Raw genomic sequence first — 27,187 nt, forward strand, 5'->3', positions numbered from 1 at the left:
CCATAAAGTTTGTTTTATATTAAATCATTGTCTTATGCTGAACTGTTGGTTCGGGCAAAGTGCTTTGGATAGTTCTCAAACGGCAGCAGAAATGTAGCTGAAATATTGGAAGATTCATTGTCGACCAGAGTGATCAGAATTGGCAATTTTCTTAAAGGGCTGGGATTCCTAGCTCCACTGGATTAAATACTAATTTATGGAGAACCCCCATCTCAAAAACGAACAGCATAAAGAAGCCCCAAAATAACTGACATTTTTGAGCACTCAGAAAGGTTAAATGTTCACTGGACTGTTCCTTGAGTGCTTATTTAATGACGCTCAAATTCAGATACAAAAAAGCAGAACATTTCCGGTAAATCTTCTGGTAGTTTCTGTCTGAAATTTGAAATTGGGGTCCACGTAAAATCTTCTGGTAGTTTCTGTCTGAAATTTGAAATTGGGGTCCACGTAAAATCACACCACAGAGAAGGAGGCCATTTGGCCCATTGTATTTGGCTGCTTACTTTTAAGGAACTATCTCATTCACCCTACTCCTTTCGCCACAGCCCTGGTGTTGACCCTCTGACCCAAGTTGCATATTTAAAGGTGGACTGGTGGCTCACAAGATCTCAGGTCCACCTGCAAATGTATCAGGGGGATCCTGTATATCAATGGACAACTGAGGTACCTACTTTCCCTGCCCCTACACCTCCTGGATTTTCAGTTGATGCTCCTTGTTTTTTAGGCTGAGAAATGGGAACCAACGTTTGAAAATTTCCCCCACTAGGTTTGCAAGGCGGTAATATCTTCATCATTTGCCCTGCGCAAAGGATGTATCAACTGGACGGGAGGCAAAGTCTTTGGATGGTGGTAGAGATAGTGTTTATTACGGGGTGTCACAAATGATCCCTATGCCATCAGGCTTCTCCGCATCACCCCCAAAGCCAACATGCAAAGCAAGAGTTGGCATCAATCAATTTTCAGGGACTATCCGTACATGGACATTTCACTGTGTCAATCATGTTAAGAGTTCCTCGTGTGCAATGTTGCAGAGTGGTAAAGGGGTGGAGTCAGGGGAAAGGGTGACAATTTCACGATGGGCCAGGGTGAAGGATTCCAATTTTAAAGGACCACATTGTCGAAGGTAATTGACTGCAAACAGTGGCATTAGCACTCTTGTCAGAGTGAAAATGACATAAATAAATGCAGCACATGTAATACTGTAGCAGCACTGTTTATAGAAGCTTGGATGTTAAGTTTTAAAAGTAAAACTAAAACATGGATCAGCAACCTATAACTTGAGGAGAAATTGCCACGGTGATAAATCTCCTAATTGAGGTTGATTAGTACAGCTTCTGGTCTCACTTCAATCTGTAGAATTTAGATGACGTTTTTAATTTTGCCAATCAAAACAAGTCCCTGCACACTTTGGTCCGACAGCAGTGTATTGATGCTGCGTCACATAGAAACTGGACCATTCAAGCTGTTGTCACATTGACAATCTGTATGGTATAAGTGCCTTAGGCTCAGAGCTCTAATCAGATGGTAATTTCTTTTATTTTTAATAAACAATTTTAATGAGGTATTTTTTGGCGTTGTAAACAGTAGAATTACAGAACAAGAAAACGAAAGGACTGTACAGTAAACAAAGTACATAGTTCAATTGCCGTAACCCGTCCCACCCAGAACTGCCTAATTGATCCCCTATACTACATTCCCCTAAGCCCTCCACCCCCCCTGCTGACGATTAATTCACCGCAAAGAAGTCAATGAATGGCTGCCACCTCCGGGCGAACCCTAACAACGACCCTCTCAAGGCGAACTTGATTTTCTCCAAGCCCAGGATGCTCGCCATGTCTGACAGCCAGGCTTCCGACTTTGGGGGCTTTGAGTCTCTCCAAGCTAGAAGTATCCTTCTAGCTTGCCACTAAGAGGTATCCAAGATAGGGTAGTGTCCAGAGGATGGGTGGGGGAGGGAAGTGTCTCGGATATTTACAAGGAGCTCATGGGGGCAGAGTAGACGCAGACTGAGGAGCTAAGGCATAAATGGGAGGAGGTGAGAGGGGAGTCTTTTTCCTCGGATGGTGATGACCAACACGAGGGGACATAGCTTTAAATTGAGGGGTGAGAGATATAGGACAGATGTCAGAGGCAGTTTCTTTACTCAGAGAGTAGTAGGGGTGTGGAACGCCCTGCCTGCAACAGTAGTAGACTCGCCAACTTTAAGGGCATTTAAGTGGTCACTGGATAGACATATGGATGAAAATGGAATAGTGTAGGTCAGATAGGCTTCAGATGGTTTCACAGGTCGGCGCAACATCGAGGGCCGAAGGGCCCGTACTGCGCTGTAGTGTTCTATGTTCTATATCCGTCTCCGGGCTACCAGGGAAGCAAAGGCCAAAACGTCGGCCTGTTTCTCCCCCTGGACTTCCGGGGCCTCTGAAACCCCACTAATCGCCACCTCCGGACCCATTGCCACCCTTGTGTTCAATACTCTGGACATGACGTCCTCGAACCCCTGCCAGTATCTCCTAAGTTTTGGACTCGTCCAAAACATGTAGACATGGTCTGCCGGTCCTCTCAGATACTTTACCCACCTGTCCTCTACGACGAAGAATCTGCTCATCCGGGACACTGTCATGTGGGCCCGGTGGACGACCTTAAATTGAATCAGGCTGAGCCTGGCACATGTTGCAGTCCCATTAACCCTGCTCAGCGCGTCTGCCCACAGGCCTTCCTCAATCTCCCCTCTCACCTCCTCCCATTTATGCCTTAGCTCCTCAGTCTGCGTCTACTCTGCCCCCATGAGCTCCTTGTAAATATCCGAGACACTTCCCTCCCCCACCCATCCTCTGGACACTACCCTATCTTGGATACCTCTTAGTGGCAAGAGTGGAAAAGGTGGCATTTGCCTGCGCAAAAATCCCCGCACCTGAATATACCAGAATGCATTCCCCCTCATCAAACTTGGCCTCCAGCGCCCTCAAGCCAGGGAAGCTCCCTTCCAAAAACAAATCTCCCATCCGCTCAATCCCCACCCTCCGCCATACCCGAAACTCCCGTCCAACCTCCCCGGGGCAAACTGATGGTTGTCACATATCGGGGACCAGACCGAATCTCCCGTTGCTCCCACGTGCCTCCTCCACTGTCCCCAGATCCGAAGGGCCGCCAGCATTACAGGACTGGTGGAGAGGTTCGCTGGCGGGAAGGGCAGAGGCAACGTCACCAACGCCCCCAGACTGGTACCCTTACATGAGGCTGCCTCAACTAAGCCTCCCTAGCCAACCCTCCCCCCACCACCCACTTCCTTATCATGGCTATGTTGGCCGCCCATTAATAGTTGCTAAAATTCGGCAGTGCAAGCCTCCCCTTCCCACCGGTTCCGCTCGAGCATCACCCTCTTCATTCGTGGGGACGTGCCAGCCCATACAAAACCCAAAATGATCTTGCTTACCCTCCTAAAAAAGGAAAGTGGAATGAAAATGGGGAGACACTGGAACACGAATAAGAATCTCAGGAGGATCGTCATTTTAACTGTCTGTACTCTCCCAGCTAATGACAGTGGGAGCGCATCCCACCTCCGGAACTCCCCTCACATCTGATCTACCAACCTTGTGTAGTCGACCCCAATCCCGCGCCACTTGTATTCCCAGGTATCTGAAACTGTCCCCAACTAACCGGAACAGCAGCTCCCTCAACCGGTCCCCTTGGCTCCTCTCCTGAACTAGAAACATTTCACTTTTTGTCATATTCAATTTGTATTCCGATAAACCGGCCGAATTCCCCCAGGGTCGCCATGATTCCGTCCATCCCCGTCATCGGGTCCGAAACGTACAAGAGCAGGTCATCTGCGTACAATGAAACTCTATTCCCCCCCTCCCCCCCCCGAACCAGCCCCTTCCAACCCTCTGAAGCCCTCCGAGCAATTGCCAGCGGCTCTATAGCTAGAGCAAACAGCAGTGGGGAGAGGGGGTCTCGTCTCCGCGGTGCAGTCTGAAATAGTCGGAAGTCATCCTGTTTGTCCTCCCACTCGCCTCAGGGGCCTGATATAGCAGCCTGACCCAGTCGATGAAACCCACCCCAAATCCAAACTGTCCCAGCACCTCCCATAAGTAGTCCCACTCTACCCGGTCAAACGCCTTCTCCACATCCGTTGCCATCACTATCTCCACCTCCTTTCCCTCTGGGGGCATCATGATCACATTGAGCAATCTTCTTATATTTGCCACCAGTTGCCTACCTTTAACAAACCCTGTTTGGTCCTTCCTAATATCACTCAGCACACAATCCTCAATCCTAGTGGCCAAAAGCTTTGCCAGCAGTTTAGCATCCACGTTAAGAAGGGAGATCAGCCTACAAGACCCACACGACTCAGGGTTCTTGTCCCGTTTTAAAATCAAGGAGATGGTAGCCTGCAACATCGTCTGGGACAGCACCCCTCTGTCCTTCACCTCATTAAAAACCTTGACCAGCAGCAGCCCCAATATCCCGGAGAACTTTTTATAAAATTCTACCGGGTACCCATCCGGCCCCGGGGCTTTACCTGACTGCATGGCCTGTAAGCCCTCAAATATCTCCTCAGCTCCGTTTGGGGAGCCCAGCCCTTCTACTAGCTCCCTGCCCACTTTTGGGAATGTCAGGCCATCTAAGAAGCATCTCATCCCCTCCGGCCCCGGGGGGGATCCGAGCTATATAGGAATAATAATAATATATATATAGGAATAATAATAATAATAGGAATAGGACGATAAGGGAATAGTGTAGAGGGACTTTAGAAGGGTTTCACAGGACGGTGCAACATCGTGGGCCGAAGGGCCTGTACTGCGCTGTAATGTTCTATGTTCTATAGCGTTTGCTATAAAAGTCCTTGAAAGCCCTGTTCACACCCGCAGAATCCCCTACCAAGTTACCGCCTCCATCCCCCACTTTACCTATTGCCCTAGCCACTTCCCTCTTTCTGAGCTGCTGAGCCAGCATCCTGCTGGCTTTCTCTCCATGTTCATATACCGCACCCCTCGCCTTTCTGTGCTGCTCCACTGGCTTGCCCGTGGACACCACCCCAAACTCCGCCTGCAGCCTCCTCCATTCCCTCAAGAGCTCCGCACTCAGGGTCCCCGTATACCTCCTGTCAATCTGCAGGATCTCTGCTAACAGTCGGTCCGTCTCTGCTCTGTCCGTCTTGTCCCTGTGAGCCCGGATTCAAATCAGCACTACTGCCTTGAGCGCCTCCCACACCACCGCTACTGAGTATCGTTGACCTGCAGGTAGTTTTGTGTACACTTCCTCACCCTCTCGCACACCCCTTCATCCGCCAGCAATCCCTCATCCAGCCTCCACTGTGGGCGCTGGAAACTCTCTTCACTCACCTGTAGCTCGACCCAATGCGGGGCATGGTCAGAAATGGTGATTGCCGAATACTGCGCATCCACCACCCTTGTCAATAGATCCCCACTCCCATAACCAGCTTGTGGGAATCCAGGTCGGGTATCTTCCCCAGCACCCTCTTTATGAAATCCGCCTCATCCCAGTTTGGCGCATATATGTTGACCAAGACCACCTTCCTCCCTTCCAGCTTACCGCTAACCATAACCTAGCGACCTCCCCCGTCCAAAACAATACGCCCCACCTTAAACTGCACCCGCTTGTTCACCAGAATCGCGACTCCCCTGGTCTTAGTATCTAGCCCTGAGTGGAATATCTGACTAACCCAGCTCTTCCTCAACCTAATCTGGTCCGCTACCTTCAGGTGCGTCTCCTGCAACATTATCACGTCTGCCTTTAGAGCCCTAAGATGCGCAAACACTTTAGCCCTCTTCACCGGCCCATTTAGCCCTCTAACGTTCCATGCGACCAGCCTAGTTGGGGGGCACCGTGCCCCACCCCCGCCGGTCAGCCATCCCCTTTCCTTGGCCTGCCCCCAGCCCCTGCCCCGCTCCTCCGTAGCCCCGCCTCCTGGCAGTGCCCATCCCCGACCTCTTCGCTTCTAAAATCAAATCCCTCCCTCGTCAGCCGAACAACCTCACCCCTAACAACAACACTCTGTAACCTAACCCCATCTGATTGTATACCCCCCCCCCCCCCCCCACTGTGCTCCCGCAGACTAGCTCACCCAGCTAGCCTGGTGGCCCACGGCTCCGGCGCCAGCATGTCTCCCACCTATTGTTGCCTACCTGCCCTCCACCCGCCTTTCGAAACCATCGCCCTCCTCAACCCAGCCCTGAAAACCACCCACTTTAAGAAACAGATGCCAACCAAAGTCAGTATAAAGAAAAACAAAGCCAAACTCTCGCGATAATACAGATCAAAGTAATACTACTCAAAATAATACAAAGTCAAAAATATCAGATGGTAATTTCAAGCATTCATGGTAACTTCACTGTCAACAATAGCATTGCTCTCAAGGTACTTAATGTTAATATTAGATCAAAATAATTTCACACTTATTTGATGCACTGTCATGAAAAATATGCAGCAAGTCATGCTGTTAATTCAATCTGAATTCAAGGGTGGAGCGTGTTGCTCATACAGGTCACCGTCATTCTCAATCCCTAAGTCACCGTTCCTCTACCAGTGAGTGTCTCGGCATCCGTAGGTTTGTCTTTGTTTCCCTATGAAGAAACTTTTTAAGTTGTATATGTCTTAATTCATTTCCTTTGGGCAGTTGAAACCTCTCCGTAAGTTCTTCCAGTATTGCTAGTCCATTATTTATGCATAAGTCGCTAACGGTCAATGGCCCCTCATCCTGACTCCACCTTTTAAAGGTGTCGTCCATTGTTGCTGGCGTAAACCTGTGGTTGTTACAGCAGTGCAGCTCACAGACACACCCATGCTTTCTCAAACTCAAAAAGCAGAAGTAGAGCTCAGCTCCACCCACGCTCTGACATCACTGCAGTAACATGAGCAGCTCTATTTCTTAAAGGTACATTTCTTAAACACCCATTTCTTAAACACCCATTTCTTAAAGGTACTCTCACATGACACACTGTGCATGTTTTGTAATTAGAGAATGCCTATTAATGGAACGTGTGCTTTGACCTCTTTATCCTTCCCTCTTAATCTCTCCTTGTCTATATATTCATCTCCACTCACACAGCTGAGTTATCAGAACATTTAGCGATGCCATACTTTTGAATGATAGGTGGTAATCGTTATAGATGGACTAAATGTATCTGTGTTTGCAGAGGGCTGACTCATCCATAAGACCATAAGACATAGGAGCAGAATTAGGCCCATCGGGTCTGCTCTACCATTCAATCATGGCTGATATGTTTCTCATCTCCATTCTCCTGCTTTCTCCCAATAACCCCTGATCCCCTTATTAATCAAGAACCTCTCTATCTCTGTCTTAAAGACACTCAGTGATTTGGCCTCCATAGCCTTTTGCGGCAAAGGGTTCCACAGATTCACCACACTCTGGCTGAAGAAATCCCTCCTCATCTCTATTTTAAAAGATTGTCCCTTTAGTCTGAGATTGTGTCCTCTGTAGAGGGACAGGTCGTATTGAGGAAATGGGTGGGCTGCAGAAGGATGTGGACAGGCTGGGAGAGTGGGCAAAAAAGTGCAGATGGAATACAATGTGGAAAAGTGTGAGGTTATGTACTTTGGAAGGAGGAATGGAGGCATAGACTATTTTCTAAATGGGGAAATGCTTAGGAAATCAGAAACACAAAGGGACTTGGGAGTCCATGTTCAAGATTCTCTTTATATTAACGTAAAGGTTAAGTCGGCAGTTAGAAAGGCAAATGCAATGTTAGCATTCATGTCGAGAGGGATGGAATACAAGAGCAGGGATGTACTTCTGAGGCTGCACGAGGCTCTGGTCAGACCCCATTTGGAGTAGTGTGAGCAGTTTTGGGCCCCGTATCCAAGGAAGGATGTGCTGGCCTTGGAAAGGGTCCAGAGGAGGTTCACAAGAATGATCGCTGGAATGAAGAGCTTGTCGTACGAGGAACGTTTGAGCATCTGGGTCTGTACTCATTGGAGTTTAGAAGAATGAGGTGGGATCTTATTGGAACTTACAGGATACTGAGAGCCCTGGATAGAGTTGGTGTGGAGAGGAGAGGTCGTTCCCATGTGTAGGAAAAATTAGAACTCTCTGCATGTGTTTGCCAAGTGCATATAACAGCACTGTGGGGATTTAAAAAAAAACTGTTTGCAAAATTTGTAGAAGGTACAGTTTTCAAGAAAGCCCAACGCAAGGGAGGAGAATATTGCATTCAAACCTGGACCAGGAAGATTATACCACCTACGATGGATGCAAGATTATCCTTGAATGAAATATAACCAATATTTCAGACAGTCGGGTGAAATGCTTCTTTTGATGAATAACTGAAGATGGACTCCTTTTATATGTTGCTAACAGCTTGTTAATCAAATCGTTTTCTCAGAAATTGGTTATTTCAAAGGTGGCATTTTTGGAGTTTTGTTGAAGGGTTGCTAATAATGGAGGTGAAAGAGGAATTGTATCCCCTCGTTTTACCAATTATTATCTGAATGACTGCAAAGGTTGTCTGGCTTAAAGAAACCATGGCCTGGATTCTCTGATTTGGAGAGTGTCCCCACGCCGGCGTGGGAATGGTGACATTTTATGCCAGGAAAACTGGCGCAAACCGGCCACCGATTCCCTGTTTTGCTGGGGTCTAGCAGGAAGGCAGCACAGAGCACCTGACTCTAGCTGCCGATACGGCCTGGTGAATTGCCTGCTCCGTGGCTGTGCATGCGCATGGTGGCGGCCTGCAGCGGCCATGCTGTGTGTCATGGCGGATGCCGCTCGCGGACCCGGCCCACAAAATAATCCCCCCCCTTTGGTCGGCTCGCCAGCCCCGGACCGCACCACCACAGTGTCCCCAGCCCCGAATAATGTCCCCCCCCCCCCACCCGCGGATCGCCCTTGCCCGACTGTGGCGATGCTGGACTGAGTCCGCAGCTGCCACGCTGAGTTCCCGAGGGGTGAGACCATGAGAGACACACGCCGTTGGGAACTCGGCCGGTCTGGGGAAGAATATCAGGGGGCCGTCGATACGTGCCGCGGCGTACTCTCCGAGCACGCCGCTTTGGAGGGGGCGGAGCAATGCAAAGGCGGCACCACCCCCGATTCTGTCGGGAACTTAGATTCTCCAGCCCGCCGCTGAATGGGATTTTGGTGTCGACGAACGGAGAATCCAGCCGCATGTCCAACCTCATCAAAGTGTTTACAAAGCTAATTGGATATGAAGATGTTGAGTAGTGGTGTACAGCATGCATAATCCCTTCAGTTCCAGCACAGAAACAGAAAATCCAGAGACTGACATTTTGCAGACTGGTGAAATTGTTGAAAGCATCATACTAGCTGAATAAAACCAGAGTTAGGGCTATAAGGTATTGAGAGCATTTAATTGTATTGTGGAGCAATGGAAAGATTTCCAAATCTTTCAAAAATATGGAATATTTATTAACTTCTGTGCTAGCCTTGGAATCAATGGAATATGCCCATTACAATACATTTTGTATTCCTAAAGTTTGCAATACAGTTTCTACTTTTAGAAAGCTTAAAATTGAAAGATGCCTCAACCCAAACACTGTTTTAGATCAGTTTTTGATATGTTAACATATATTTATAGACACGAGTGCAGACTCCACTCCTCAGGCTTTGGTTACAAATAATGTTTCGCACAAAGCTCATGATATTACTTTGAAGACCGCACTTCAGAAGTACTTTTCCTGTTAAAGCACTTTGCACGTTGCGCAGTCTTGAAAGACGCTATATAAATTTGACTCTTATCTTGATGTATACTGATTATCTTTCAGTGCTGTGTATAAAATTTGGCCAAATTTAGGTAGTTAGGGACTTTCCCAATTACCGAATTTACTATTCACTGATTCACAAATATCGTCGTGAATACTGTAGTTGACAGTGTTAAATGGATGAAATGGTGGTAGCTGGCACTTTTATTAGTTACGTTTGCTGAACAAGTTTCTATTCTTTCTTTCTCTCTTTTTTCCCCCACAGTAAAGGAACTGGTTGTATCAGCTGGAAGTAATATAATTATCACTCAACCCAAAAATTCTGTGGAGCTGAATACTTTTGTGGTGCCCACACCGTCTGCAGGTGAGGTCTGCATTGGAACGCGATTACTCATTGTGTACTTGGAACAGTCAATATTTCACCTATTTCAGGCATTTGATGGCTCATGCATATATTGTGTGCCCCTTCCTATCTGTGTATTGTGAATGAAGGAATGGGACTACGTCCCCACGCCGGCGTAAAAACACTGGAGTTTTACTCTGGAGATTCCTGGGAACAAGTACAGCTAATTAACAGCCCTGCAGGGGACTAGCAGGGACCCAGAGTAATTCACGCAGCTGTAGCTGCGGATACGGGCCCCCGCACTTCTGGTTTTGAGTCCACACATGTGCACGGTGGTGGCCTCCAGCGACTGCGCAGAGCACCATGGCAGACTCGGACCGCGGAGGCAGATACAAAAATTATAACCCCCCCGATCGGCCGTGCCCCACGAGCATCTGACCATGCGGATCTAAACCCCGGCTGCATATAAGGCATATAACGCAGCTGCCCCACAACCAGGGCAGCCGCGGACTGAGTCCGCAGCCACCACGCCAGCAACCCGACCGGCAATACCAGGTTAGTTCCGCGCCATCGGGAACTCGGCCGGTCGGGAGCGGAGGATCGCTGGGCGGGCCCCTGTCAATGGGCCCCCAGCCCGCGTGGCGTACTCCGCGATCACGCTGATTCTTGGTCTCGGGGAATCGCCGGGCCCAATTTCGGCATGAAATTTGATTCTCCGCCCCCTGCGGAGAATTCAGCCCCATATGTTTGGTGATAAAGATGATGGATGCAGATTTGTTTGATGGGGCAGTAGCCACATGTTTTTCATACATACACTAGATCTATGAAAGATGTGCAGGAGATATATAATTAGTGGAAGCTTTCTTGTGCTCTCCTGTATGTTTCTGACATCTTTTAATACCACCCGAAAGGCTGTAAAAAAAAAATCATAAAATCCCTCCAGTGCAGAAGGAGGCCATGCAGCCCATCGCATCTGCACCAACCCTCTGAAAGAGGACTCTACCCTCACAACCCCATAAACCCTCCTAACCTTTTGCACGGTAAGGGGAACTTTAGCATGACCAATCCACCTAATCTGCACATCTTTGGACTGTGGGAGGAAACCGGAGCGTCCAGAGGAAACCCATGCAGACACGGGGAGAACGTGCAAACTCCACACAGGCAGTCACCCGAGGTCGGAATCGAACCCGGGTCCCTGGAGCTTTGAGGCAGCAGTGGTAACCACTGTGCCACCCTGCCGCCCACTGTTGTAAGGTTGCACTCGACAGCTTTGAAATGTCGGCCTGGATAGATTTTCTGCTGAGGTTTCTGCAGTGTGGCTCATTAACACAAGCGTAACCAGTCAGATAGCTCCAACTTTCTCTCCAAGCGCTTTCAGTACCTTAAAACCGGATCACCTTGAATAGGGCTATTCAAGTAATTTCCCCGTAAAAATTAATACCATATATAATATGACAAAATTAATGACATTTTATTTTGAGGGCCACGAAGAATCCACAAAGAGTTTATAGAGTCAAACAGAAAGTAACTTTATTTAAAACAATATATACACAGTAGCAGTAGTTCCCGACTGCCTCCTACTCTTGCCCGCACCATACTGTCCAGCTCCATTTATACAGCTGAAACTACTAGTGATTGCCCCCTCCCCCTCATTGGGGGAGCTCATATTCCCCAAGAACCATGGGGTAACCATTGTCCCCAACCAAAAGGATCCAGGCAGGTTATAACATTTTAATTCCAAATTAATATTTAATCTTAAGTTTTTGATGCTGCAAATGCCAGCACTGCAAAATCTGCATTGAACATGGAATGGGTGGGTCACTTTTCAGAGTCAGAAATTTCAGGTCCCTGAAGTATGAATGGTGCTGCGTACAAATGCAGAAATGACAGCTGAGCCAGGAAACCATTGTATGAGGTTAAGAAACATGGGTAGGGGCTGGTGCAAGCCATGATTTCCTTTCTGCCAGGAACTGGACGATAATGAAGAGTTCCATTACCTCTCCCTCCACAATCAGGGATGTGTAACCAGGATAAGGCTACATATCTCCTCTTTAGGTGATCAGAGAGTGATAAGAAATTAGTTTGGCTGCTTAAGGCTCCGAAACCCTTGTCTGTCAGCTGTGGCACAGTTGGCACATTCTCACCTCTACGTTACAAGGTTGTGAGTTCAGTTCCCGCTGCAGTGACTTGAGCACATATTCTATGATGAGTCTCCCATGCAGTACTGAAGGAGCCCTGCACGGTGGGAGCTATGGTCTTTTGGATGAGAAGTTAAACCAAGGTCCCATCTGCCCTTTCTGGTGGGTGCAAGATCCCATGGCACTATTCACAGAAGATCAGGGGAGCTATCATTTATCCTTCAACCACCACCTAAAACAGATGATCTAGTTATTTATTTCATTTGTTTCTGGGACATTTCTGGCTGCCATGTTTCCCGCATTACAATTAGTTGTAAAGCACTTTGGTTGTGAAAGGTATAACTTTAAATCAGCCTTTCTTCTAACTGCCCTTGCCTTTCCACTAGCCGAGAGTTCATAAAACTGCTTTTTAAATACAAATAATTCACTTTTACTGCTGTGACATCTTCAGCTAGAATGTTGATATGGAAATGTTGAATAACTCAATTAGAACGGGCAGTTTATCTCCTAAGTATGCAGTACTTTGTCAAAGAGTCATGCAGACTCAAAACGTTAGCTCCCTTTTCTCTCCACAGATGGTGTCAGACTGGCTAAGATCATCCAGCATTTTCTGCTTTTGTTTCAGATTCCAGCATCCGCAGTAATTTGCTTTTATCCCTACTTTTATGTTCAATTCCCTCATGACAGCATTCCATTAGCCTTCCTAATTACCTACTGAACCTATTGTGATTCATGGACTATGTTAGGGTCTTTCCAATTGATTTCCTTGGCATCTATTTCTTTTATTTTGCCTTTATCGTTTTGGCCCATGGATCTTTAATGAAGGCATACCTTTAAGTCGAGCAGAGGAAGTGAGGAACTCAAAGTGTCAAAATGGTACATGTTATAAAGTTTTGTCCATGTTTCTCTCTCTCTCAAATAAAGACTTATCCTTTTACTTTCTTCATTACTATAGACCTCTCTTTCCTCTGTATGTGGAGTTAGAGATTAGATAGTTAACTGGTTGTGTTTATTGCCTATTTAATTATAGTAACTAAAAGAATTGTGTTTAAATTTGCAAACCTGTTGACTATGGTTATTGGGCAGCTGAAGACCTTGAGTATTTAAAAAAAAACATCTACTTTCACTTGTTTTGCAACTCCGGGTCAAGAACACCTAGATCCCTCTGCACCTCAAATTCTCAAGCTGTTCTCCATTTAGCACTATTATTATGCCTCTTTATTCTTCCTGCCAAAGGTGGTGGTTGAAGGATAAATGATAGCTCCTCTGATCTTCTGTGAATAGTGCCATGGGATCTTGCACCCACCGGAAAGGGCAGATGGGACCTTGGTTTAACTTCTCATCCAAAAGACCATAGCTCCTACCGTGCAGGGCTCCTTCAGTACTGCATGGGAGACTCATCATAGATTATGTGCTCACGTCTCTGCAGCGGGAACAGAATACACAACCTTGTAACGTGGAGGTGAGAATGTACCAACTGTGCCACATTGCTAGATTTTTGCCCACTTGCTCAACCAATCTGTCTGCAATCTCTTTGCGTCCTCTTAACATATTTTCCTCTTATCTTTCTGTAATTTTAGATTTTTAAAATAAATTTAGAGTCCCCAATTATTTTTTTCCAATTAAGGGGCAGTTTAGCGTGGCCAATCCACCGACCCTGCACATCTTTGGGTTGTGGGGGTGAGACCCACACAGACACGGGGGGAATGGACAGTGATCCAGGGCCTGGGTCCTGGGCGCTGTGAGGCAGCAATGCTAACGACTGTGCCGCCGGTATCTTTGTGTAATTGACAAATTTAGTTACCATGCCTTTGCTCCCCCTCTTTAAGTCATCAATATAAATTGTAAAAAGTTGAGGCCCCAGCACAGACTCCTTCCTTGCTTCACTCGTCACATCCTGCTAATCAGAAAAAGTAAATTATGTATAATCTGTTTTCTGCCAATCTACTGTCCTTGCTAATATCTTATCCTCTACATCATGAGTGTTTATTTTCTGCAAAAACTTTGGTGTGGCATCTTATTAAAATGCCTTGTGGAAATCTGTCTGCAGGCTCCCCTTCATCCACTGCGCATGTTCCTCATTCAAAGAACTCAATTTGTTAAACGTGATTTCCCTTTCACAAAATCATGCTGACTCTTCCCAATTATTTTGAATGTCTCGAATTACAAGAAATAATCTCCTTTATGATCGATTCTAGCACCTTCCAGTTCCAGTATCTAGAATCCAAGGGTTAAATTGCGAAGCACGATTGCAGCCGTGAGGGTTGTATTTTCTGGAATTTAGAAGGTTATGGATGTGTTGATCCAAGTTTTGAAGATCCTGGAGCGGAATTCTCTGACCCCCCAGGGGTCGGGGCCGCCCGGGGCCGGCGTCAATCCCACCCCTGCCGTGACCCGAATTCTCCGCCCCACGAGATTCGGCGGGGGCGGGAATTGCGCTGCGCCAGTCGACGGGCCCCCCCGCGGCGATTCTCCAGCCCACGATGGGCCGAAGTCCCGCCGCTGACAGGCCTTTCCCGCTGGCGTGGTTTAAACCACCTCTGGTACCGGCAGGATAGGCGGCGGGGCGGGCTCCGGGGTCCTTGAGGGAGGCGCGGGGCGATCTGACCCCGGGGGTGCCCCTACGATCAGCGGGCGGGCCTGTGCCGTGGGTGCATTCTTTTTCTTCCGCTCCCGCCATGGCCTTCACCATGGCGGGGGCCGAAGAGACCCCCTCCCCTGTGCATGCGCCGGTATGACGTCAGCAGCCGCTGACGCTCCGGCGCATGCGCGGATTTACGCTGGCCAAGTCCTTTCGGGCCCGGCTGGCATGGTGCCAAAGGCCGTTCATGCCAGCCGGAGGAGTCACGCCACTCCGACACACCGGGACCCCCCGCCCCGCCGAGTAGGGGAGAATCCCGGTCCTGGTTAGGATAGATAGAGAGGAACTGGTTGAGATGTTTAGGATTGATGGACATGCCCTAAAAATTAGAACCAGAGCCGTGATTCTCCCCTACCCGGCGGGGCGGGGGGTTCCGGCGTAGCGGAGTGACGCCAACCACTCTGGCATCGGGCCTCCCCAAAGATGCGGAATTCTTTGCACCTTTGGGGGCTAGGCCTGCGCCGGAGTGGTTGGCGCCATGCCGGCTAGCGTCAAAACCGGCACCAACGGCCTTCGACACCCGCCGGCCGGCATCGGGGCTGGCCGAAAGGCCTTCGCCGGTTCGCGCATGCGCCGGTGCGTCAGCTACCGCTGACGTCACCACCGGCGCATGCGCGGTAGGGGGTTCTCTTCCGTCTCCGCCATGGTGGAGGACGTGGCGGCAGCGGAAGAAAAAGAGCGCCCCTACAGCACAGGCCCGCCCGCCGATCGGTGGCCCCGATCGCGGGCCAGGCCACCGTGGGGGCACCCCCCGGGGGCTCGCTCGCGCCGCCAATCCCGCCGCCACCAGAGGTGGTTGAAACCACAGCGGCGGGATTGGCCTCTCAGCGGCGGGACTTCGGCCCATTGCGGGCCGGAGAATCGCCGCGGGGGGCTCGCCGATCGGTGCGGAGAGCACGCCGATCGGCGGGGCGTGATTCCTGCACCTGCCAATTCCTGGGTGGCGGAGAATTTCTTGCCACGGTGGGGGCGGGATTATCGCCGGCCCCGGGCGATTCTCCAACCCTGCGGGGGGTCGGAGAATTTCGCCCCAGGTCTCTCAGTAGTGAAATTAGGAAATTTGCAACTCTCTTCTACAAATGACAGTGGCTGCTAGGTCAGGTACTAATTTTGAATCTGAGATTGATAGATGTTTTGTTAACAAAAGGCAGTGACGAATGTGGGGAATAAGGCAAGTTTGTGGAGTTAGCTAATCGATCAACCATATCTGATTGAATGCCAGTGCAGACTGGGAGCTAAGGGCAGGATTCTCTGGCCACGCCCGCCTGGTGACCGGAGAATCCTGCCCGAGGTCAATGGACTTTTCCGTTGTTCACGTCCTGTGGCGGGATCGAGCTCAGGGGTGCCTTGCCCTTAAGAAGTTGGGGGGGGGGGTTGCTGGGAACTGGAGGGCCCCCTAACAGGTAGGTTCGGGCACTGGGGGTGGGGGGGGGGGGGGGGGGGGGGGTCCACAGTGGGGTATCTGACTGGGTTGAAAGATCGGAGCAGCATTTAAAAATGGCGGCCTGATGTCCTTTCCTGCACTGACAAGCTCAGTGCATGAAGTGTGATAGGTCCTAGGCCGTGATCTACCGGCCACGTTGCACTCTCCCTTGAGCACGGTGCAGCCGGGGGAACCTTCTTAAGGGCTTCCTGACAGTCTTCACGCCTCGTGGCATTAAGCCAATTCTCACGAGGCGTCGGAGTCCGAATCTTTTCCATAAAGGGCAAGACCAAACGCTGCGTCCCGAAGCCAGTTTTAAACTGGCTCCGGCGAACTTACCCAGCATCTATTGGTCTCCCTCACTTTTCTGGCCTCCCCAGTGAAGCTGCAACCGGGCGCCGTTCATCTCTGGTCCACACAAATGTGGGTCCTCGGAGACCCCTGGGTGGTCAGGGTCAGTGCAGGGTGGCCATCGCCCTGGAAAGCGGGCACCTTGGCACTGCCCAGCTGGCACCTTGGTACTGCCACCCTGGCACTGCCCATGTGCCCGGATGGCACTTCCAAGTTGGCAGGAGCACTGTCTGTATGCCAGGGTGGTAGTGCAAGAATGCCCAGGTGCCAGGGTGGCACTGCCAGGGGCCGAGGGGCGCACAAAGAATTTGGATTATGAGCATAACTTCTTTAGGATTTGGCTAGTTTGCTTATTTGCATTCACAATACTTGGTTATTGATGTTTTTTTTCCTCTCTTCAGAAACACCTTACAGTTATCAGTGGAATTTAGTGAGCCACCCTGTGGACTTTGAGGGTGTAATGGAAGGCAAGGACTCCCCGACACTGAAACTATCTCAGGTAAAGGGCAAAAATCAATTCAAATAAAACATGGCAAATGGGCATATTATATATGGGAGATGGGTAACCAATTGATCAGCTGAAACTGAAAGCTACATTTGTGTTTCCGATGGGACCTTGCAGGAACATTGGTCCGAGGTGAAGTCACTGCAACTTCCTGAAGTCCACAACACGATGAAGCCTCCCTTTTATGACACGAGTGGCAACTATACCATGAGCCAGTTTTAAGAGTCTGGAATTCAGGCCTTTGAAAGCTCTATCCCATGAGTTCTAAAATTTCAGATCCCTCCTCTCCGGTTGCATGTGAACCTGTATCAGGGGCATGAATGTTTTAAAACCAAGCCTAATTATTTCCCATCATCTATGATTGCAGCTAATAATGTTGATGGTACGTGGGATTTGTTGGCAGATATGTTGACATTCAATTGAGTAACTGCTGAACTCTGTACACCTGTTAATTTTGGCTGGGTGAGGAGCACTGTAAGTAGATTTGAAAAAGATCCAAAATGCCATCAAAATTATGCTGAGCAATTTTCTTTCTTACTGTTTTGCTTTTTGTTCACTTTTATTGAGAGTACCTCTGCAGAGAGGTGACTATATCCTAGACATCCCGGAAATGGTTACTACAGTGAAGGAACATTGCTGGTAGTCATGTGACACATATGGGGCAGGTTAAATGCTGAAAATTAGGAAACCAGAATTTAATAAGAAAGTAAAGTGATTATTAATCATATCCAATGACTTTTCATTTTAATCTTCAGCTTCAATTTCTTTGAAATTAAAGGTAGAAAAGTAGGAATTTCAACCCTGAGCAAATGGACAACCTTTTGAGTGTGTAAGAAATTGTGCATAGTCGCCACCTTGTCATTTGTTAAACATCATTTGATTATCAAGTCACTTGTATTTGCTGAGATGCTCACTGTTTCCAAAGTGAGTGTTTAGGACAGTACGTTAAAAACGGAGGAAGATCTTTAAACCTATTAAACACCACTTGAAATATGCAATTGGTTATTCTTCTAAGGTGAACCTGTGATCTCTTCAATTTACATAGTAAGAGTTTAGATCGTTCAAGAGTTTAATTGTTTTGTTAGGGTAACTATTCACATTAGTCTTTTTGAGTTTCGTAGCTTAGAAGTACCTAACATATTAAAATAATTTTGCATCAGTAACAAAGTATGACAACTGCAAAACCATATCTCCATGATGTGCTGTATTTTTAAAATGTATCTCAAAATAAGATATAGATATAGGCAAATTTATTCCAGGCAGATATCCTTTTGTTGATTTAGAACATAGAACGATACAGCGCAGTACAGGCCCTTCGGCCCTCGATGTTGCACCGACATGGAAAAAAAACTAAAGGCCATCTAACCTACACTATGCCCTTATCATCCATATGCTTATCCAATAAATTTTTAAATGCCCTCAATTTGTGAATATGTAACTTCTCTTCCAACCATTTAATATAAAGAAAGGCAGGCAGATGAACAGTTGTTTTCAGCTTGGAGGAAGGTTTTAAATTGGAGTTAGGACTCCTGCTTTTTTTTAATGTATATTAATAACCTAAATTTGGGCGTACAGAGCACAATTCAAAAATTTGCAGATGGCACAAAACTTGAAGTATAGTGAACTGTGAGGAGCATAGTGTAACATTTCAAAAGGACATTGACAGGTTGGTGAAATGGATGGAGAGTGACAGATTATATTTAATGTAGAAAAGTGCGAAGTGATTCAGTTTGGGAAGAGAAATGAGAAGAGGCACTAGAAATGAGGAAAGGCAATATAAACCAAAGGATACAATTCTAAAGGTGGTGCTGGAACAAATGAACCTGGGGCATATGTACACAAATCATTGAAGGTGACACGTTGAGAGTACGGTTGAAAAAAAGCTCGCAGGATCCTGGATTTTATGCATCAGGGAGTAGAGTACAAAAGCCAGGAAGTTACGTTAAACCTGTATAAAACTCTGGTTCACCCTGAACTGGAGTATTGAGTCCTGTTCTGGGCACTACGCTTTCGGAAAGAGGTGAAGGCATTAGGGAGGGTGCAGAAAAGATTCACAAAGGGCAGCATGGCGGCGCAGTGGTTAGCATTGCTGCCTCACGGCGCCGAGGTTGCAGGTTCAATCCAGGCTCTGGGTCACTGTCTGTGTGGAGTTTGCATATTTCTCCCCGTGTTTGCGTGGGTTTCACCCCCACAACCCAAAGATGTGCAGGGTAGTGGATTGGCTATGCTAAATTGCCCCTCACTTGGAAAAAATGAATTGGGTACTCTAAATTTGAAAAAAAAAAGATTCACAAGAATGGATCCAGGGAAGAGGAACTTTGGTTATGTGGAAAGATTGGTGAAGGTTGAGAAGAAATTTGTAGTCGTATTCAAAATCATGAGGGATCTGCATTGGTAGATAGGGAGAAACTGTTCCCACTGGTGAGAGGATTGAAACCAGAGGATTCCGATTTAACTTGATTGGCAAAAGAAGCAATGGCGACACCAAGAGCTTCTTTACACAGTTTGGATCTGGCGTGCACTGCCTGAATATGTGGAGGATGCAGAGGCATTCATTACTTTCAAAGAGAGTTGGATCATTATCCAAGGAGGAAAAATTGCCAGGCAACAGGGAAAAGGTGGAGAAGTGGGATTGGCTGAATTGTTCTTGCAGGCTGCCAGCATGAACACAATGGGTCAAATCCTCCTCCTATTCTGTAACCCATTCTACGATTTGGATTTTATGTCAACTTTTCCCCTATCAAGGGAAAAAAAATCTTATTTATTTGAGAGTCTGAGGAAGTGATTGTAACTGCTGTCCAGTGATACCAAATTGAATACCACACAGTGCCTAAATTAACTTCACACAGGAGCCTCATCACAAGTGAATAAAATCAATTTAGAATCCCATCAGCCTGGCCATCAATTCAAAAGAGGTGGGAAACCAGTGACTAACCTTTGATCCCCCATAATAAATGTCACACAGCAATTATATGCATGCAATTAGAGCTCTTCTTCGAGCTTTTATTCAGTACAGCGTTTCTGTTGTATTGTGCACTGTTCTGATTTTTCAAGATATGAGTAATATTGTGTTCACATTATATGAATGTCCTTGAATGAATTATGAACTGCCATAAAATGGAAAGGAGGACTAATTAAACCCAATAAACTGTATGATAAAGTCTAAAAGTTTGCTATTCTTTCTTCAGTGTGGTGAGAATTTTGAGTGTTTGATATAATAGTATGGATGTATTTAAGGGGAAGCTTGACAGCTACGTGAGGGAAGAAGGTATTGAAAGATACAAAGGTGGGACGAGATAGAATAAGGCAAAACGAAGTTCACATGGTGCATAAATACCAGCACAGACGTATTGGGACTGAATCGCTTGTTTCTATGCTGTAACATTATGTAATCCTCTTTTTCACTTTCAGTTGTCAGATGGCCTGTATGTTTTCAGAGTCTGTGTATCTGGAGATGGCGCCTATGGAGAAAGCTTTATCAATGTCACAGTGAAGCCTGGTAATAACTGACAACACTGTTTAGGCAGCATCAAATGAAAAACCATTTTGTCAGATCCTTTTCCTCTTCAGTTTTAACCAATCACCCTTGATTTAATGGTGCTGACATGATCCATTATTGGCCTGTCAGTCCATATCAAGAAAGTCGTGACAATGAATGTAAACACCCTTTATATTTTCTTCTACAAATTTTGTGAATGCTTCAAATAATTAAACCAACCAGCATCATCTCGTGGAAGTGTTTATGGTGAAGCCGTATTATGGATTGTTGGTTCCCAAGGGAACAGTGCACTCTAAAATGTTTCATTATATTTTAAAATATATTAGCTATTACAATCCCAGACCAGACCCCAACAGTGGCTGAGATACTGGACCAAAACCCCAATATTTTATTTTGTAGGACTGTATGGAAAAAATACTTCACTCCAGGGGTGTATGCATGAAGAAATAGGGATTTAGTATTTTAAAACAAAACATTCTTATTAATAAACTATTAAACTCTTTAACATCACACGCAAAAATAGCCTACAATTACACCGTGAGCAATACTACTCAATACAGTAAATACAATGCCCTTAATTACTATCTCTATTCCCAATTAAACAGCAAAAAAGGAAAAAACATATAGCTCTCAAATCATCCCACATCCCAATGGTACAGATTAACACTTGATTTCCAGAACAGATTTGGCTCCTGTTAGAACCCCTGCAGATTCTGGCTGGATGTTTTCAAAAAGCAGTTTCAACTGGTTTGTTTCACCTTTCTCCTTATCCTCAGACAAGTCTGCTTTGCCTTAAATACTATTACTCTTTTTTAACTACCCTACTGTGAGAGCAAAATACTTTACTTGTGACCGAAAAGGATAGCCAGTTCCCCCCAGTCAAACAACATTGCATTAGCCCTGACTGTTTTTAGTCTGGTCAATGTCACCTCTGGCTCCTGAAAGCTTTCTGGTTTTGCAAAACAAGGTTATTTTGAAAACGTGACTACTGTTGTCAACCACACTCTAACCCCAGGCTTTTAACCCTTAAAATGCCAAATGTTTATAATCCAATATATCTAAAATCTTGCATTCGTCACACAGCTTATGAACTATTATAGTTTATGACCTATGGGTTATAACTGAAATGCTAAATTGGCTTGCCTCATCAGTTTTGTTGTTAGAAATAATAGCTGCAGGTGAGTTTGAAGGAGGAAGTTTAATATTGTCAGCACTGAACTTTGAATGCATTCCAACATTTCTAGTAACACATAATCAGTGGGACTAATTATGGAACACACAATCAATAAATATTGCAAGGAAGACATTTTCTCCCCATATAATTGATGTTCTGTGTGTGTGTGTGTGTGGGGTGGGTGGGGGGGGGGTGGTGGTGACTTTTTAGATGATTATTATTGTCCCCAACTCAGAAAAGTTTCTTTTATAGGACTAAATACAATTTTGTTTTCGAAATGGGGTCGTTCCCTGTCTTTTATTTAGTTGCACTTATACATATAAAATGGCCCAAGTTTTATTCAAAATGTTTAATTTGTCATTTTGAAGTAGCCTCAGCAATGATGCCTTGATGTTCTTGGCAGTTTCAATTTGAAAATGTGGCAGAAGACGAATTAAAGAGTTTTCATTTATATAGCAGCATTCATGATTTCACAATGTCCCAAGGTGCGTTGCAGTAATTTTGAAATGGAGTCACTCATGTGATATGTTACAGATATGAAAATTATAGTTATGTTTTGGGACTGTGTTTAATTTGAAGCAAAATAGTGTGAAAGGGGTCATGTGACCTGCTCCAAATCCTGCATGACAACAAGCCTGGGTGGCTTTGTTGCTCTGTCGACAGTGAGGCCAGATTTGATTTACTGGGTAGAAGGTGCCTGCTGTTCAGACCTGTAAACAATGAGCAGAGCAGCTGTGCTGACCGTCACACTGGGAGACGTTAGAAATGTCAGACTTTGACATTTGACTGTAAATTGTTATACATTACACGGTCTAATTAATTTCAACATAGGATGGATTTGGAGGTCTGCAGGATAGCTATACCTGAATGCGACATCTATGTGATTCGTGTTGCCATGGAGATAGGCTTTCAAAGGGGAATTGTCCCTAGCCAGCATTGTAGTTATTAGTTCAGAGCTTTCGAAGTTATCACTGAACTGACAGACATTGATCAGTCTCTAAGAACCTGAGAGACAGCAGAGAGATAGAGGCAGCCAATCTCTATTGCTCACCATGCAGATTGTGTGTGAGAGCTCATGCTCAATCTGAAGAGACCAAGGTCATAAGGATTTAAACATGGCTGGAAGAGATGCCAAGTTTTAGCTAGAAGGGGGAACCTCTAGGGTAACCTTCACTGAGAACGTCCGTTCAGCAATTAGATGTTACCTAGTTGGAAAAGGGGGGAAAAAGGAAGCAATCCATTGGGAGTTGAGAATGGCTTTGTATTGGTGCTTGGAGAATGATGTGTCCGCTTAAAGAACAAAATATAGCTGTGGAGGGGTATTTTCGGTATGAACCCAGTAGTGTAAATAGGGTTTGACATGCGTGTGGGAAGGAGAGAAGCCAATATATGGGGAATTGCCTGTGGACTCCCAGAGGGGTCCTTGTTTAAAGGCACTAGGTGCCTGACCTAAGGACCAGGCATAGGGAAGCTGTGGTGGGAGTGGGGTGGTGGTGGGGGACAGTAGCACCTGTTGAGAGATATGTCCCTGCCCTTGTGTTCATTTTTCCCTGCCCTCTCCTCTGTGGTCCCCACCCGCAAACACCTCCCGCCCTCAATCATTTCTGGCATAGTTCTAGCAATGATTCTAGCAATCGTCCAGTAGAGCTGCCGGCTGCCTCTATCCTGAGTAGAACAGTGTGCGGTGTGCTATCTCAAAATGAGGCACAGTGGGGCTCTCAAGTGCACAGCATAGGAACTGCACTAAGTGTCAACCTAGAGACTCCTGTTTCTTAGGTGGGCCTTGAACCCAGAATATTCTGACTCCAAGGCAAGAATGCTACAAACTGAGTTATATCTGGCACTTCATCAAACATTACGTCACAGAGCTAATGTGTATCATTATACAGGAAAATATTGCACCACACTAAAACCATTAATTCTGCTGGCAAAAAATTGTCCCACTGTGCCTTTTTATTTCAACATAAGAAAAATGCAGGTAACGTGAGACTCCCGCTGATGTGTTATATGTCTTCCCCAAAGCTCCGCGTGTCAATCAAGCTCCAGTAGCCATCGCCTCACCATGGGTACAAGAAGTTTCTCTGCCTACAACCTCAACATTTATTGACGGCAGTCGTAAGTAACACTACCATCAAAATAAATAAATACCTATTAGGACCGTTACCTCGTGGAAAATTGTTGCGTAACCTATTGTCCTGGATAAGGAACAGCCAAAAGGCTGGCGTATCACGGTCATTATGTTGACATCTCACAAGCTATGTGTCTCAGTGTAATATTATCTCATTTTACCACTGAAAGAGAATTTGGATTTAATAGAGCCGTTCATCACTTTAGGATGGCCCAAAACGCATTGCAACACATAAAATATTTTTGTGAAGTGTAGTTAAATGCCACCTAATCTGCACACAGCAAGGTCCTATAATAGCAGTGAAATAAATACTTAGACCTTTTTTTGTGTGTTGATTTTATTGTTTATTTGTTCATGGGATGTGGGCGTCCCCGGCTGGGCCGGCATTTATTGCCCATCCCTGAGGGCACTTAAGAGTCAACCACATTGCTGAGGATCTGAAGTTACATGTAGGCCAGACCAGGTAAGGACGACAAATTTCCTTCCCTAAAGGACATTAATGAACCAAGTGGGTTTTTATGACAGTTGGCAATGGTTTCATGGTGACCTTTTAGACTTTTAACCAGATTTTTTTATTGAATTCAAATTTCACCTCTGCCATTGCGAGATTTGAACCCGGGTCCCCAGAGCATGACTCTGGTTCTCTGGATTACTAGTCCAGCGTAAATACCACTACGCCACTGCCATTGAGAGGCAATAGTTGGTCAGGATAGCAGGCAAAAGTCTCGTGCTCTTTGAACTGCTCCATGTCATTGTTTACATCCTACTGAGAGAGCAGACAGCGCCTCTATCCAAAAGACAACTCCTGTGATAATGCAGCACTCCTTTGGTATTCTACAAAAATGTTTGCCCATTTAATGGATTAGAGTCTCTGACTGTGAGGTGAGAGTACTACTAACTGAGCCATATCTGACACAAATCACAAAAGGTTTATCAAAGTCTTTTTCATGGAGACTATTGCTATTGCAAAAGAAAATCTTTCCGGATAAAATAAGATATGCCTTTACTTTTTCGATCTTCAAACACTGGGCCATTGAGTGGCTGGTTGTCTTGAAGGTGATGCGACCATCAATTCACTCAAAGACACGAGTAGAAGGAAACCAAGGTTTTAATCAGCTTAGAACAGAGCCTGCCTGCGACTAGTACAATACTGTGGACCACCTACAGGTCAACTGCTCTTTATACTTCCTTTCAAGGGGAGGAGCCATGGGTGGAGCCCGTACATGCCCCAACATATCCCCCTGTGGGTGAAGCCACACAATGGCCCATAGGTGGAGCCCACAAGGTCAACAACACAACATAGCTGTAACACAATGGCAGAACATGATACTAATACACTGGTTAATTACTAGTACTATACATTCGCCACGGAAGGATATCACCTATTTCCTACTAAAGCCTCAATCGACCACAGTACATGTAAAAATGGTCACGTGTTCAGGCGATTCTTCATTTAGTCAAGAGTTTACCATTTTAACTTGTGCTGCGCTTACAAAGTCGGTCATCAGGATTGATGCTGTGACATTTTTTTCCTTCAGAAAGCACCGATGATGATAGGATCGTAAGCTACCACTGGGAGGAGATTAAGGGCCCCCTACGAGAGCAGAAGGCATCAGCAAATACTGCCATCCTTCATTTGTCCAACCTAGTGACTGGTAACTACACCTTTAGGTAATATGGCCTATTGCTCAATGAGACTGCTGCTGTCTTGTTGTGTTGATTAATGTGCAGAAAGGTCTACTTGGTCAGGTTGATAACAGAATCATCAAGCAACACTGCAGAACTGTTGAATTCTTCGGCACTTTCCCGAATAAAGTATGTTCCAAATTCTATTCCAGGTGGGAGTCTGTGCCACTGCTTCTATTCAAGTCCCTCTCTAGCAGGTGTTCCTTAAGCTCCAAAGTGCGAGTCAGAGTGTGAAATTATAAATCAGATGTCACGGTCAATGTGGCTGATCAACTCCACTTCTCATTTTTTGGCAAACATTGAATGAATATAAAATCTCTCAGAAGCCACTGACCTCCAGGCCCTCAAGTCCTAATGTGCACTTGCAGTGCATAAAACTCTTGCCGTGGGAGTGCAAATTCATAGAATCTCCCTATTACTAATGCAAGTATTTATCTTCACACACTCAATGCACATACTAGAGATGAATGCACCATCTCCAACTCTATTATTAATCTGCAACAAAGCTCCTTGGTTCCCTTGAAGCTTGAATCCCAGGTCCCAAATTCTTCAAGCAGCAGGCTGTAGCACTTTGTTGCTGTTACGTTTTTAAGTGGTTTTGTTTTTAATTCACAGGAGAGACAAAGTATAACCAGGTTTCCACACCATGGGTTGCTGAACCAGTTTTCAGATTTTATTTACAGAAGTGTTGTTTGCTCACAGTCTAAGATGGAGGAGTGGGAAACCTCCCAAGTGCCTCCGATTATGTCACCACGTAATCATGTGACACACTATACAGAGAGGCATTGATTAGAGCACATAAGTTGCCTCCCAGCTCAGTACCCTCCAACCTAAGCCCTGGCTCCCAACTTCTTTATATGAACACAACAGGATGACGTATGTCCCAGCCCTCCACTTACAGAGAGAGTTGAGCTATTGTTCTGATTTGCCTCATGGTCTTTTTAAGAGAAAAAGTAAAAATAGTAAAACACATAGGAAACCGAGAGATATAATGATATGCCATCAATAAGCACACGACGAGTGATGAATGTAACTGAGGCTTTATTACAGCTAGCCTCCTGGCCTCTGGTCCCGAACTGGAGCGGAGGTGGAGACTAGACACCTTTATACATGAGCCCGAGGGGAGGAGCCACAGGCTGAGCCAGCCGGGACAAGCCCAGGCATGTACAACACAACACAATGCCACACAGTGGTTTACCACACATAAACACACGAAGGAATAGTTTTTTTTTTAATTTAAAAAAAAAATTTAGAGTACCAAATTAATTGTTTCCAATTAAGGGGCAATTTAGCGTGGCCAATCTACCTAGTCTGCACATCTTTGGGTTGTGGGAGCGAAACCCACGCAAACACAGGGAGAATGTACAAACTCCACACGGACAGTGACCCAGAGCCGGGATCGAACCTGGGACCTCAGTGCCGTGAGGCAGCAGGGCTAACCCACTGCGCCACCGTGCTGCCCATATGAAGGAATAGTTAATAACTACATGCAGAAAGAACAAGGAACATACAGGAGTAAAGAGGTGCAGAAGAGGAAAGGTTTGCAGAAAGGGAGTGAGGAAAGGAATTATAGATGAACCTAATTTGAGGAAAGTGA

General features: G+C 46.2%; 1 protein-coding gene across 2 annotated transcripts in view; it reads left to right on the forward strand.

Annotated features, from left to right (window-relative positions):
• LOC119965927 (dyslexia-associated protein KIAA0319-like) overlaps positions 1–27,187 on the forward strand; it is a 145,574-nt gene that overhangs the window by 55,187 nt on the left and 63,200 nt on the right. For both annotated transcript variants that reach the window (XM_038796949.1, XM_038796950.1), the window contains exons 5-9: positions 9,968–10,066; positions 17,000–17,097; positions 20,515–20,602; positions 23,799–23,891; positions 25,443–25,575. In XM_038796949.1, coding sequence (XP_038652877.1) covers positions 9,968–10,066; positions 17,000–17,097; positions 20,515–20,602; positions 23,799–23,891; positions 25,443–25,575 — 511 coding nt within the window. The remainder of the gene's footprint in view (positions 1–9,967; positions 10,067–16,999; positions 17,098–20,514; positions 20,603–23,798; positions 23,892–25,442; positions 25,576–27,187) is intronic.

The sequence above is a fragment of the Scyliorhinus canicula genome, chromosome 5 (genome assembly GCF_902713615.1).
Source record: "Scyliorhinus canicula chromosome 5, sScyCan1.1, whole genome shotgun sequence".
In the NCBI taxonomy this organism is placed as follows: domain Eukaryota; kingdom Metazoa; phylum Chordata; class Chondrichthyes; order Carcharhiniformes; family Scyliorhinidae; genus Scyliorhinus; species Scyliorhinus canicula.